The sequence below is a fragment of the Paraphaeosphaeria sporulosa genome (assembly GCF_001642045.1).
Source record: "Paraphaeosphaeria sporulosa strain AP3s5-JAC2a unplaced genomic scaffold CC84scaffold_2, whole genome shotgun sequence".
Lineage (NCBI taxonomy): Eukaryota > Fungi > Ascomycota > Dothideomycetes > Pleosporales > Didymosphaeriaceae > Paraphaeosphaeria > Paraphaeosphaeria sporulosa.
Genome location: NW_017253361.1, coordinates 4,715,002 through 4,727,988, shown reverse-complemented (window position 1 = coordinate 4,727,988; position 12,987 = coordinate 4,715,002). Strand labels below are relative to the sequence as shown.

General features: G+C 50.7%; 8 protein-coding genes across 8 annotated transcripts; 5 read left to right on the top strand and 3 right to left on the bottom strand.

Annotated features, from left to right (window-relative positions):
* Nucleotides 1–6: 6 nt before the first annotated feature.
* Nucleotides 7–1,791, top strand: CC84DRAFT_1113667 (uncharacterized protein). Its single transcript, XM_018175364.1, has 3 exons — nucleotides 7–668; nucleotides 720–1,281; nucleotides 1,335–1,791. The coding sequence occupies exons 1-3, from the start codon at nucleotides 137–139 to the stop codon at nucleotides 1,573–1,575; spliced, it is 1,335 nt and encodes a 444-aa protein (XP_018041356.1). The 5' UTR covers nucleotides 7–136; the 3' UTR covers nucleotides 1,576–1,791.
* Nucleotides 1,776–2,694, bottom strand: CC84DRAFT_1256697 (uncharacterized protein; the record flags this gene model as incomplete). The annotated part of the gene is made up of 4 exons (XM_018184647.1): nucleotides 1,776–2,069; nucleotides 2,119–2,243; nucleotides 2,309–2,434; nucleotides 2,484–2,694. The coding sequence occupies 4 exons, from the start codon at nucleotides 2,692–2,694 to the stop codon at nucleotides 1,776–1,778; spliced, it is 756 nt and encodes a 251-aa protein (XP_018041355.1).
* A 292-nt stretch (nucleotides 2,695–2,986) lies between these two features.
* On the top strand, nucleotides 2,987–5,406 carry CC84DRAFT_1203274 (uncharacterized protein; the record flags this gene model as incomplete). Its single annotated transcript, XM_018181815.1, has 7 exons — nucleotides 2,987–3,297; nucleotides 3,348–3,401; nucleotides 3,681–3,916; nucleotides 4,179–4,502; nucleotides 4,550–4,879; nucleotides 4,932–5,082; nucleotides 5,192–5,406. Exons 1-7 carry the CDS (start codon nucleotides 3,231–3,233, stop codon nucleotides 5,404–5,406), a joined length of 1,377 nt encoding a protein of 458 aa, XP_018041354.1. The 5' UTR covers nucleotides 2,987–3,230.
* Nucleotides 5,407–6,235: 829 nt separating this feature from the next.
* On the top strand, nucleotides 6,236–7,014 carry CC84DRAFT_1203273 (uncharacterized protein; the record flags this gene model as incomplete). The annotated part of the gene is made up of 4 exons (XM_018181814.1): nucleotides 6,236–6,405; nucleotides 6,452–6,698; nucleotides 6,756–6,832; nucleotides 6,884–7,014. The coding sequence occupies exons 1-4, from the start codon at nucleotides 6,276–6,278 to the stop codon at nucleotides 7,012–7,014; spliced, it is 585 nt and encodes a 194-aa protein (XP_018041353.1). The 5' UTR covers nucleotides 6,236–6,275.
* Nucleotides 7,015–8,535: 1,521 nt separating this feature from the next.
* CC84DRAFT_501605 (NAD(P)-binding protein) lies at nucleotides 8,536–9,601 on the top strand. Its single transcript, XM_018186563.1, has one exon. The coding sequence runs from the start codon at nucleotides 8,606–8,608 to the stop codon at nucleotides 9,479–9,481; it is 876 nt and encodes a 291-aa protein (XP_018041352.1). The 5' UTR covers nucleotides 8,536–8,605; the 3' UTR covers nucleotides 9,482–9,601.
* A 166-nt stretch (nucleotides 9,602–9,767) lies between these two features.
* CC84DRAFT_1238242 (uncharacterized protein) lies at nucleotides 9,768–10,524 on the bottom strand. Its single transcript, XM_018183931.1, has 2 exons — nucleotides 10,252–10,524; nucleotides 9,768–10,197 (listed from the first exon to the last, which is right to left on the bottom strand). The coding sequence occupies exons 1-2, from the start codon at nucleotides 10,485–10,487 to the stop codon at nucleotides 10,035–10,037; spliced, it is 399 nt and encodes a 132-aa protein (XP_018041351.1). The 5' UTR covers nucleotides 10,488–10,524; the 3' UTR covers nucleotides 9,768–10,034.
* Nucleotides 10,525–11,026: 502 nt separating this feature from the next.
* Nucleotides 11,027–11,384, bottom strand: CC84DRAFT_1161787 (uncharacterized protein). The gene has a single exon (XM_018177837.1). It carries the CDS (start codon nucleotides 11,231–11,233, stop codon nucleotides 11,033–11,035), a length of 201 nt encoding a protein of 66 aa, XP_018041350.1. The 5' UTR covers nucleotides 11,234–11,384; the 3' UTR covers nucleotides 11,027–11,032.
* Nucleotides 11,385–11,417: 33 nt separating this feature from the next.
* CC84DRAFT_1173290 (uncharacterized protein) lies at nucleotides 11,418–12,063 on the top strand (the record flags this gene model as incomplete). Its single annotated transcript, XM_018180021.1, has 3 exons — nucleotides 11,418–11,427; nucleotides 11,635–11,756; nucleotides 11,833–12,063. 3 exons carry the CDS (start codon nucleotides 11,418–11,420, stop codon nucleotides 12,061–12,063), a joined length of 363 nt encoding a protein of 120 aa, XP_018041349.1.
* Between the last annotated feature and the right edge of the window lie 924 nt (nucleotides 12,064–12,987).

Sequence of the window (12,987 nt, the reverse complement as noted above, 5' to 3'; positions counted from 1 at the left end):
CTTTCAAGTCAACGTGTGCTTTACTCTTCACTCCACCCATCTGCACGCGATTACCGTCAGCTACACCTCTTTACGTGCTTTTCGTATCTCCCGCCTCTCGAGATCCTTTCGGTTTGCCGGAATCACCGCGCCCATCATGGAGGACGTTGAGTTCGCCCGCTCGCACTCCAACTCGCCGTTGCCTGAGGCTGGCAACGAGCCAGAGGACCCTCTCGCACCCGAACTCGAGGAGGAAAACGGCGTCAACCCGCCCCTCGGCGCACCCGACCAGGATGTGGAGGTCACAGAAGCCAGGGACGAGATGCCTGACCCGGACGATGTTGAAGAGGGCGGCATGTCAGACAACGAGTCTGTACTGAGTGAGCTGGATGACCAACAGTTCGAGGAGTTCGATGAGGGCGCCCTCGCTATTGAAGAGCGCCCGGCGCAAGTCATCGACGGCGAGAACATGAACCTGATTGGGGTGCACAAGCGGAAGCGAACAGAGGGCGAAGGTGATGCGCCCAAAAAGAAGAAAAAGCGCGCCGACAAGCCGCGACGAAAGAAGAACCGCGAAGAGGAGGTCGGCGGCACCGATGAGGCGGCTGGCGCGCGTAAAGCTCGATCGAGGAAGAAGGGCAGGGCAGCCGAAGCAGATGAGAACGACGAGAGTCTCACTCCTGAACAGCGTAGGTAGCCCAGCTGTATATTCAAGCGAAACCCACTAATATCGCGGACAGGGCGGCAGCGCGCTCTTGACGAGCAACTTAAGGCCATCATGAAGCCCTCGGGAGGCTCGCGCCGGCGCAAGAAGGACGGAATCGACCTGGAAGGAATGGCCGATGCTGAAATCGAAGACATGCGCCGACGCATGGCCTCTGCAGCAGAGGCAGACAACGAAGGCCGGAAGCGCGGCGAGCCAGCTAGGCACAAGCTTAAGCTGCTGCCCGAAGTTGTCACTATGTTGAACAAGAACAGCATCAAGGATTCCATCGTTGATCCCGAGACCAATCTCCTAGAAGCTGTGCGCTTCTTCCTTGAGCCCCTTAGCGACGGCAGCCTTCCCGCATACGACATCCAGAAGGAGCTTTTCGCTGCCTTGGCGAAGCTTCCCATTACCAAGGACAGTCTTGTTGCCTCAGGCATCGGCAAAGTCATCATGTTCTACTGCAAGAGCAAGCGTCCAGAGTTGACAATCCGGCGGCAGGCGGAGCGCTTGTACACGGATTGGACTCGTCCTATCCTGAAGCGTTCCGATGACTACCGCAAGAAGGAGTTCGCTCAGGCCGACTACGACCCAACGTACGTCTTTCATAATTTCTCGACTTTCTCTGCCGTTGCTAACGAACCTGTAGAAATGTCCAGAAACGCGTCGCCGATCCACAGGCCAGCCAAGCCGCAGCACAAGCCGCAGCTCGCACCAAAGCACTCGCGGTCCCCACAACCTACATGCGCGCTCGTGCTGAAGCCGGCCCAACCACGTACACGATCGTCCCCAAGAGCAATGTCGTATTCAATGAGAATAACAAGGGTCGCTCGGGTGATGTCGATATCATGCGCAAGATACGCAACAACCGCGGTGGTGGACGTCGTTGACTTTTTTTCTTTCAGCTGGACAACGGTCAAGACCTGGTCCTTCAATGGTTTTCTTTTGGGCGACTATGGCGTCTTGGGGCATGCACAATGGGCGACAAGCAAAGTGGCTATTTGCATCTCTGGAGTTGGTTTTCTCCCTTTGGCTAGTATGTATTGATACAGAACTCTGGATATCTGATGCTTGTCTCGAATATCATAATTCACTCCCCGGGCTTTATCACCGTAGGCGCCAACTCCACCTTCCTCTCCATACTCCAGTTCTCAACCTGACCCCAGTCCACGCACTTCCTCGGCGTATTTGAATGCGCGTCCAGAAACGTGAAACTCTGCTCCCGCGGCCACGTAAACGTGTACAAACTCAGATCGGCGTTGCACATGCTTGACAGGCGGAGGACTTCGATACAGTGGTCCAGATGGCTGCCGTAGTAGGTGATTTGTTCTGCAGATAAGGGAGTGGGACTGGTGCTTAGGTAGAGGAAGTTGCGGAATTGGTTCTGGGCGGAGTGTTAGCATGAAGGTGGGGAGTTTGAAGGAGAAGCATACCAGACAGTGAAGTTCGTGGTACACGCCTAGACTGGCTAGGTAGCCGCCTTGTTTGACGCGCACGGCATTCGTGGGCGAGACGTCGGCGTTGGAGAGCTCAGAAGCTGAGGCGTTGAAGTAGAATGCTGATGTTTTTTTTTTTAGAATCAAATATGATATGGATGCGGAGGTGGAGTACGATATCACTTACGTTGGAGCAGAGCCGTCCATGCTGCCGCGGTCGCATTGGTATGGCCGCCCTGGTAGTCGCTGTTTTTCACTCCATGCTCGGCATGGTGTGTTTTGATCTGGTGCTTCAGATTCTGCAGTCCTGGAACTATGGAGGGGGTTAGCATTGAATGAGCTCGCGGAGGCTGGTATCTCACATGACGATGGTTGAAATGCGGATGGCCTGAGTTGTAGGTATTGGAAGACGTTCGTGGTCACGGAGATTAGTAGGAGGATCGATACTACAGAAGTGAAGTACGAAAATGAAAAAGTACGTCGCAAGCTTTGCTGAGCTAAAGGGCTTTTCAAGTGATCTCCTTGCTCGGACTCTGAGTAGCTTCCAGAGAGGAGATGTTTTTCTTCGTCCATTTTCACGCTTCTATCGACAGACTGGCTCAGGATACGGCAGCGAGGTCAGAGTTCAGGTACCACATTTCTCACTCGGATTAAACCAAGGTATACAGAGTTTTGTGGAGGCAGTGTCAAGTGAAGTGTTTACGCCAGGATGTCCATCCTATGCGTGAAGTGGAGGCAGTGTATTCCACGAAGCGCCGGCGCTAAGCTGGCCCCCAAAGTAGACGTCGATCATCCCCAAAACAGGAAATGCGCACCCTTGCATTGATATTGCCCTAGCGAGCTTACATGCACTGCCATGAAGCCATGTACCGCCGCTCCACTCGAGAGGCATTCCGTGCTCGGTCGAAGAAACATCCATACAACGCTACTGCAATGAGATTGACCGCACCCTCGTCCTCCTGGCTCCCGCGTGCTAGCACATTATCTGCATGCGCGAAAGGTCTGAGCGCGTGCTTTTCTGGGGTACGCGGCAAGACAACAGCTTATCTTCTTCAATGCCCGTGAACTGAGGATCTACTCGCTCTCACATCCCGCTCTACTTTGTCAAAATGTCGATTCGTCAAGTTCTCCTGGCTGCTGCGTTTTTGGGTCTTTCGCTGGCTGCACCTGTACCAGGTACGTTCATTTATAGCATTCTTTATTGGCCAAGCTCACCTAGGTAGCAGAAGCTCGGAGAGACGTCGAACTGCAATTATCGCCTGAATGCGACCAAGTTCTTGGTAAGTGGCCCAATGAATACTGCACGCTCAATATACTAACCTATACCTTACAGTCAAGCGCATCTGTGCAAACTAAGAATTAATGATGAGAGTCACGGTGTTAATGGCGTTGAGGAGATCGATGGACTAGAAGTCAAAGTAGATTGCTCTTGAAATGCATAATCATAATTCAGCATTGTCACTCGTTTCCTCGCAAGTTCCCTTGACTGGATATGTCGTGTTGTCTCTGATCGGCAGTTTCCCAAACTTTTCGATGCACATGGAATGTGTTTTCTCTAGGCTGTGTCCCAGATTGTACTACTGAGCATGGCTCCGTGGACGCACATTCCAAAAATGGAACATCGGCGAGCGTAATGTCGATCTGTAACACTGGCCTAATCGGCGAAAATCCCCGGGCGGTACGCAAGGCTGATATGACCAGGATATGCCGCACAGCCCTCCTCGAGCATTCCAGTCGCAGAACTATCGCCCCCCATGCGCAATTTCTGTTCGTCAAGCCAAATGGTCAGATTTTGGTGCGTACATTAACCACGCGGACGTTGGGCGAGTGATGGGGCCACAACCTACAGCTGAACAGAAAATGGTGTCGTACAATGGTGCCCTGGTCGAAGCTAATGGCCGGAGCTTGCCGCGACCTTCGCAGCCTTGCTTGGAATAGATTTGCTATCTGCCCGAGACTCTCTTGAAGTGCTATATTGCCGTGGGTAACCTCAACTCAGGGTACATGTAACCCCAAATCCGAGTAATCTTCATCGTTAATCCTACCACTCTCACTAGGTCTTCACCATGTTTTGGGACACTCCAGCCATCCCAGCCTTGTACGGCTCCATCATCCCGTTCCTCGTCCTAGATGTCATCGTCATCATCTTACGGTTCGTGATGAGAAGGCGACTTGGTCAGAAATTCCAGGCGGACGACTGGCTCATGCTCCCTGCGTTCGCTGGAGTCATCGGCCTGGTGACGATGTACTTTTACGGCCTCGGAACCAAATCGCTGGGATACCGCTATATGCTTTTGCCTCCTGCGGGTACCGATATTTCGAGCCCCGACTTCGTGCCCGAGTTTGCGGGACCGACCTCGCGAATTGTTCGGACGAGGAGAGTGAGTTGCTCGCGCGCTGTCTAGACAGCAATTACTTACGAACTCAGTTAGAGTACTCTTCCTTGATTCTTTTCTCAGCGACCGCTGGTCTGATCAAGATCAGCGTCCTCCTTCTCTATCGCCGCATCTTCACTATAATACCGTCTTACAAAGATGCCCGCAACATCTTCTTCATCGTCATGATTACGTTGATCAGTGCATGGTCGATATCCTGGATCTTCGCATTCGTCTTCATGTGCAGGAAAGATGTGCAAACGCTGTTCACGAATCCGGAGAACTTGACTGCCAAGTGTGTTGATACCTTCGCCGTTGGATATTCACATTCCATCTCTGATTTCATCACGGACGCACTCATACTCCTCATTCCGATACCATTCGTGAGTCTTCAGCTACTGCTCTGCATATGAGCCAATTTTGACATCTCTTTAGGTTTGGAAACTTCATCTCCCAGTTACGCGCAAGCTTGCTGTTGTTGGTATCTTCCTAATGGGAGTTCTAGCCGCAGGAAGCTCTCTGGTGAGAATGATCTGGATGGCGTGGAACACATCTGTTGGTTTTGGTGACGAAACTGACGAAGAGCGTGAGTTTTCCTCAAATCAGGTCTCGCCTGCGTGTCTAATTAGGAACAGTCATGATCACAACGGAATTGTACTGGATGATGCTATCGATCTGCCTTGGTGTTCTCGCAGCTTGCCTTCCAACGCTCCGAGGAATGTTTAAGGCCCAATCCATGGACAGCTTTGTGCATGGTATTCGAACTATGTTCTCTCTTCCTTCTGCTTCGAGATCTAGGTCTTGGAAGGGTTCAAAGGGTGATTCGCCAGATGCGAGTTTCGAATCACAGAGGGTCACAGCTGCGAAGCTGAGCTACAGCAGACATAGCAACAGCTCTGTTGATGCCTAGGGTGTATTCTGGTATCGCTTTTGCCGCTCTCTCTACTATCAGTTTGGCTATAGCCCATCGGAAGCTGATAGATTCCTGTTTTCATACTGAGGCATTAAAATCACTGTTTTTGGAAACTCTCGCCAAGAATCCATACGTCCCGTGTTACCCAATATAATCTATCCACGCACAAGTCGCCTCTCAGGCCTAATTCGTGCCTGCCGTTCGACATCTCTGCAGAATTTTGGTCACAGTGATCAAGAAAAGTGTAGCGCGTACACATACACTGCCCCAAGGGACGCGCTGGCAGATGCATTTCCACATGCACCTAACGACTGCGCATGAAGGGTAACCGCTGTGATACATGCATGATATTACTATCTCAGCACTAGTGCTGGCGGGGACAAATCGATCGGCCCCCGCACCAATTCTCCGCCGATCTTCCTGGTAGCGAGTTAGGGGCCGGCGTCTCACCTCCACATCTCACTGGCTGAATACTCAGCCGCCGGGATCATGCACATTCACGTGGACCAGGGGCTGTGGCAATCAAGGGAGTTGCCGTATCTGCCTTGTGATATTCAGCTGTGTAACAGAACAGGGAAATGGTATGTAGATCCATTAAGCAAAACAAAATTCAAAGACCAGGGTGCCTGGGCTCTCTTCTAAGCACTACGGTAGGAAGCGCGACCAAGGAGTATTATCGCTTCTGTATACCCAAGCCCTCGCGCTAGAACGCTAGTCGGAGACAAAACCCAGTCTCCGAATACACCCAAGCCTCAATGTGCAATCAAGCGGCTGGTAGGTCACCAAGCTGGGCCGATCCATATATCAGCCTGCCCCTCGAAACTGAGGTGAACCCGTACTCTGGGACTCACCGTGTCACTGCATTTATGATGTTCTCCAATCTCGTGGTCGCTCTTCTTGCTTCGGCTTTGGTCGCCCCGATCGCGGCAATGCCTCATGAAGTAACGCAGTACCAGACTGTCCATGGCACCTCGACCGTTTCAGCATTTAGCAAGCGTAAGAACTTCTTTTGAATCATTGAATCGTGGCTGATGGTACGTAGGCCAGGAGACAGCCATCGACTGGAGCTGCGTATACTCAGCTGGAGATGTCAATCAGAACCGTCGCGATGCTGCCGAGAACATTGCCAAATATCTCGAAGGCCTCACTGCGCAGGGCATCAGATGTGGATTGGACCACAACCAAGCTTATTACAACCTATACACATGGACAATAGACGGACAAGGATACGAGGCGAACATCTACTTCACAGGAAGAATACCGCAGACAGTGTCAGCGGACTACTCATGGTGAGCATGTTCTTTCACCATAAAGTAGATTAGTGGGTGAGACTGACGCCATTCCAGTTCCGATCTTGCGAGAGAGCTTCGATTGATACAGGAGAGGTGCCACGATCGATCCGGCGGGGCAGACTCCATTCTAGGTACTGTTCTATGCCCGTGTGTCCTCGAAATTTTCTCTAATAAATTTTTAGAATGGACATGGTTGGTGAATTGCATCTCAACACCTCAGTTCTCGTCACAACCAGAACAACCATATATCGAGGGCGGTGTTGGGCTGGAATTTAGGGAGTCTGGTTGGCCATCCCCGGTGCATTCACAATAACGCGAGTCTGCTACATTAGGGATGAAAAATGGGACGACATAAAGAGACTCGAGTCAACGATTGATCAGAAGGCCGGTGAAAAGGTAGACTTTAATCCGTAATGTATGTTTTAACTTGCACATCGTTGAGAACCAATGTGAAACTCGCTTGAGCCTCATTAGCAACAGCCATCAAGAGCTTTATTTTGGCCGACGGGTCTCACAGTTGGTAGGTGACGGTGAGCGGACAAATGCTTTTTCCAGGGCCGATGTTGGAGGAAATTTCCTTGGACTCTTCTTGCAGTTGTAAACATTTCCAGACGTCATTGTAATGTATCGGTGAAGAACGGGATATGATTTTTTCAGATATGTTGTTGCTACTTATTCAATAGTAGTCAAGGCGATAGAGCTGCTCAGGGCGTATAAATGTGTATATACACGAGATTAAGGTTCCGCTCCACTCTCTCCTGGCGTTATGTGATTATTTTTGTCGCAGCGCCCAACAGAGCTCTGATGTGCACATCGTGCCAACGCGAATGCATAAGCGGCTTCCCAGCGCCATCGCTGTCTTTCATGCGAGCTTTGTTGACGTAGGGCAAGTCAGTGCGCTTTTGGCTTACATGGGCATCTAAGTCTGCTCGCAGGAGGATTATTTTACCGGGCCCATTGGCGAGCACGGCGGTGACGCCATGGCTGCCGACGGCAGATTGTGTTTTCAAAGTTCTAGAGGCCCCCAGGTGCTTTAAGAGGGCCTGGGTGGTTGCTTACTCTTCAAAGGAAAATTCGGGATGAGCATGGAACCATTGGGCTGCAGATCGGTCAGCATTATGACGCATGGCTACAAATGAGAAACCTACACTACCCCTCATAAGACTTGAAATCCGGCCGATGGGTCTTCGCAGTCTCACTAATTGTAACCAGTGTAGTGGTATTTTCTATCGAAATGCCACGATAGAAGCAATTATCCTTTTTCACAAACTCCTGACCTGTCAGGATGTTCATGATTCCAGCCTTCAATAAGCTTTCCCCTATGATATAAGAATGCAGCTAGAAAGCCTGCTTCAGACAATCTAAAATAGTGAAGTTCAGATTCTGAGTTGACGGGGAAAACTGGCCAGACCTGAAAAGTTTCTCGGATGTTAATTTGGCCTGTTTGGACGGGAGGCGAAGACAACATCCAAACATATGTAAACATATGCTTAACTCGTTCTCGGTGTCGGATAGTCCAATACAGGTTACCTAGGGATAACGCTAACCCTTCCCGTTCTCGCGCGGGTTCTACAGGCTACGCCGTGTGCCATATTGCGATAAGGGGCGCTAACAAGTCGGTATTACGTCTAGACACGATGCCTACATGATTAAACTAACTCCACTATAGTCTCACTTCTCAAAGAATCTTGCCGGTTAACACTTGCGGTGATAATCCTAGCGGGCAGCCGAAGGAGCATTAAAGATACCCGGAGACTTCGCACGTCCCCATTAGGAAAAGTCTCCGATGCCGTCTAGGTATATATGGAACCATAAAACACACACACACACACACACACACACACACACACAGACAGCATTAAAATTTCCTATACGCAAAGACATAATCAACAGCTTTTTGAAACATGAACGACCGTGGTATTCTCATTGTAGGTGCTACCGGCAAGCAAGGCCATGCGACAATCGCAGCACTTGAGGCATTACCGCCACAAACCCCACCGATTCGGATTCTCGCTCTCACACGATCTTTGGTCTCACCAAAAGCTGAAGCTCTCAAAAAAGAGTTCCCGAGCATCGATCTGGTGGAAGGAGATCTAGCGGAGCCTCAGCCTATCTTCACTTCCCGTCCAGGCATCACCTCGGTCTTTCTAGTTACCGTCCCTCCGAATGATGAGCAACAAGCGCTCCCGATGATCGACGCGGCAACTGCGCATGGTGTATCTCACATTGTGTTCAGCAGCGTCGATCGAGGCGGCGAGAGCGCCAGCTGGGAAAATCCAACGACAGTTCCACACTTCGCAGCGAAGCACAGGATCGAATTGTACCTAAAAGAGAAGACACAAGGCACTTGCACTGAGTGGACAATCTTGCGACCTGCAGGCTTCATGGACAACTACAATCCTGACTTTTTTGGGAAGATGATGGCGGGGCTATGGGCGACGATGCAGGCTGATAAGACAATGCAACTTGTGAGCGTGCAGGATATTGGAATTGTTGCAGCAAGAGCGTTGACTAATGTGCAAAGTTGGAAGGGGAGAGCTCTGGGTATAGCCGGGGACAAGTTAACATTTACCCAAGCAGATGATGTCTTTCAAACAGTACGTGGACACAGAATGCCTCGAATCTGGGATATACCTAGTCGAGCGTTGAGATGGGCAGTTGATGACGCAAAAACGAGTATGGACTGGTTCGAGAAGGAGGGATTTAAAGTAGACATGGAGGCACTCAGAGCGGAAGGCTTTGAAGTTCAGAGTTTTGAGCAGTGGTTGAGATCTACTTGATGAAAACAGGATTAGCAACACTTCTTTGGGTTTCTTTATAAGTGAACTGCACTTGCCGTAGGTGGTAAAGAGAGCATTCTATGTACTTAATACGAATCAGTCTTCATCTGGGTACTGTGAAAGCCTCTTATTTTTCCAACCATTGTCTTTTGCGATGCTGAGATGTGCAAACTGCTATGTTGTTGAAGCTTCGGGGACAACGTACCGCCACGTCCTGCCGCCGCCACAGCAAGAACATAGAGTCTGGAGCAAAGCATTGGATCACTGTACACGAACTGGAACAGCAAAGGCAGCATGTATATTGTGACGACGATATCGAGGTTTGAAGGAATAGGATAGCGAATTCGTTCTGGCCGAAGATGTGTATTGGGAAAATTGGATTGCTCGTGAGAATCCCAAACCACTGTTGGCACCAAAAAGTGATCTCTAAAATGCCGAAAACGAATAAAGCCCGATCATACAAGAACTGGAGCATGCCCAGTTCGGTCCACCGAATCCGAGGATCAATATGATGGATGCAACACCTCCAGCAAAGAGAACGAGGCCTACCAAATCAAGCTGTTTGGCCTGTTTCCGGTAATTGAACCCTGTATGAGGTGCTGAACACGGTATCAAGAAGAGCTAGGCCTGTGCTGCTAGTGCTGTAAAACACAATTTGATATAGAAGGCACATCGCCAAGTTGTCATTGAAAGTTCCACCAATCATTGGCCCAAGACTGTCTTGATTAGAGTACTTTATGTGTTGAAGCTGAAGTGCCAAAGAGACTCACATTGTTCCCAGGCTCCATGCCATGGCCACATATCCGAGATACTTCGACCTCTCCACGGGAGTCGTCATAAACGTGACTATATTCACCGTTCCAACGTAAATTTCAGAGCCTCCTATACCAGCAAGCACACGGCTGAAAACAAGTACAGCCATCGTTAGTGCTGCGCCAGAGATGACGGAGCCACCTTCGAATATGGACACGACACTGCAATAGTGTACAGCCATTTGTTGTTGCATTGTTGCGACAATCTGCCTCTGTTAGTGGTACGCCGTTCAGTGTTTTAATGTGGACTGCCGGAACGCGAACGCCTACCAGAATGGACACGATCCCACTTCGCCCAGCGGGTATGCTACGGTCGTTCAGGGCAGCATGCCGACCTGACCCAGACTTTTTAGTATTCCGGGTCGAATTCTCGCCATAAAAGTGTGGTCTAATGCGTAAAAGAACGTTGAAGAAACGATGGCCAAGACTACGATGGCGCGCTTCAGCCCGGGGACTTTGTGCGAAACAGCGACATTCATATCATCGTCGCCACCGCCTCTGAACTCGTCTGGCACTGCGATCTCTTGTTTCATCTCGCAAACAGCAGGAATACCGAACTGTCAACGCCTGTCGAGGAATGGAAGCGAAGATGTGGAGAGAGGTAAGATGCAATGATGTGAAGCACAAGACAACCGTGATATATTCACTGTGACAAGATTTAGGCAATTCACCGCTCAGTGGAACGCAACTTGCGAAGACTTTAAGCTAGCGGTAATTTGGCCAGTTTGTAACAACCGTATCAAGCTCGCGCCCTTTGTTCTAACATATAGCAGGATATCTTCGCAATAATGGTGATGTATATGGTAGTTAACCACGCCACCGACGGCGTAGTTCTGCACGTATATATCCAATCTGATATACATATGTACTGCAACGCAGCCTGAGAAGCGATTAGCATAGAACAAATCCACGCCGCAAGAATGCCATGACCATTGCTCATCGTTTCGTTCTAGTACTAGTGCCGGTTCCACTCCTCCATATAAGTATACAAGTGCAGCGTGTGCTGATTCTCTCACGCCTTGTTCTCTTCTGCTGTCTTTTTCTGGGTCGTTGACATGCCTACTCAGTTGGTGTTGCAATAAGTGTGCAAGAACATATATGAGTTGGATATACTCCCAATTGATATGACTGACTGTATGTCTATCTGCAGTATAGATCTAAATCGAGCCTAGTTGCATTCTACGAAGAAGTCTGGCTAACTGAAAAATACAGTATTACTGCAACGACTTTCGCCTCGATGCCACAGCTAGCACAAATGGCACACTCCTCAGTCAACGGTTTAGCTATCGTCGTTGGCAGAAGTCTCACCTAACATAATATGCATCTTGTACAGCAAATTAGACCATTACCAGGCCGCCGGCGGCATTGGAAAAGAGGCGGTGTTCGCCTTTGCCGAAGCGGGCGCCGAAGACAACATATGCGCCGATCTCAAGGGCAACGAGCCACCCGCGTCGCCGAAAAAAGTAAAGCTCTTGCTACCTGCCCAGTTTCAGAGCCGTCGATTTTACGGTCGATGTAACCGACTCCCAACCCGTACAGTCTTTGGTCGATTTTGCGGTCCAGGAATTTGCAAGAATAGACTATCTCGTCAATGCCGCTGGCGCAAGAACGGAAACTTCCATCTCAAAAGCAAGACTAACGCGCGCATCTCACATCGACGTCGAGGCCGTGGTCCCCTCCCACCTGACCTCAGACGCAGACCTCACCCGCGTCTTCGACGTCAACGCCCGAGGCGCCTTCCTCCTCTACAAAGCCGTCGCCCAGCATTGACCGCCCAAACAACCTACGCCGTCCGCACGAAACGCTTCGGTGAGCAGGCTCTCAGTCGCGGCGCAATCGTACACGTCGCGTCTGCGATGGCGTTTGGCGCCGTGCCCTGCGAGACGCCGTACATCACTGCAAAGCATGCGCTGCTTAGGATCACGCGGGCATCAGGTGAGCTCCCCCCTCCCCAAATGGCCTGAGAACACGAGACTGATCACTCGCAGCTATGGACCCAAGCCAGCGGGCATCCGCGTCAACGCGGTGAGTCCGGCGTGGGTCGAAACGCCCATGCTCGAGGGCGACCGCAAGCACATACCTATCTTGAAGACCTTATCAAAAAGGCGGTGCCGAAGGGCGGACGTGACGTTTGGTACGGGCGCTAATACGATGAATGATGGGGGGTTGAGCATTGGACCGAGTTTTGCTTGGCTGAGGCAAGCTTTGGATTGTCTTTGATAGGCAGTGTCGAAGGTATTGGGCGGGCTTGACGGGCGGTACAGTGTGACTGTCTCATGTGCGGAGTTAATGTTCTTGCTACCGAGAAATGACCACTCCAGAAAATGCTCGCTATGGTCATTGGAACTCCTTGCAACCCCATGTAATGAGGCAAGACACCAGCCCAGGAACGACGATCTCTCTTAAACGGCATTCGCAACCATTCGGACGTCTTACAATGCGCCGAGCGGCTGCTAATAGCGCCGTAGCTGTGGCAGATCAGAAAAGCAAGGTCCGAGATCTTGGACTGGGACCTCACGCCAGAAAACATGCAAGGAACAGGATATAGCGCCGACGCAGAGCCGCAGCTACTTATGCACTTAGTATCAGGGGGGCATGTTCTCGGCAATTTAATGAGATCTCCGGTCGTTGATATTGACCTCGCAGGTTCAAAGCCAGAGTATTTCGCGCAGGGAAGCCAACCACACGCGTTAG

Coding starts and splice junctions, on each gene's coding strand:
- CC84DRAFT_1113667 (XM_018175364.1), top strand. CDS start 137: ATGGAGGACGTTGAGTTCGCCCGCTCGCACTCCAACTCGCCGTTGCCT. Junction 669..719: donor GAGTCTCACTCCTGAACAGC/GTAGGTAGCCCA, acceptor TATCGCGGACAG/GGCGGCAGCGCGCTCTTGAC. Junction 1,282..1,334: donor CAGGCCGACTACGACCCAAC/GTACGTCTTTCA, acceptor ACGAACCTGTAG/AAATGTCCAGAAACGCGTCG.
- CC84DRAFT_501605 (XM_018186563.1), top strand. CDS start 8,606: ATGAACGACCGTGGTATTCTCATTGTAGGTGCTACCGGCAAGCAAGGC.
- CC84DRAFT_1238242 (XM_018183931.1), bottom strand. CDS start 10,487: ATGCAACAACAAATGGCTGTACACTATTGCAGTGTCGTGTCCATATTC. Junction 10,198..10,251: donor GCATGGAGCCTGGGAACAAT/GTGAGTCTCTTT, acceptor TAATCAAGACAG/TCTTGGGCCAATGATTGGTG.
- CC84DRAFT_1161787 (XM_018177837.1), bottom strand. CDS start 11,233: ATGAGCAATGGTCATGGCATTCTTGCGGCGTGGATTTGTTCTATGCTA.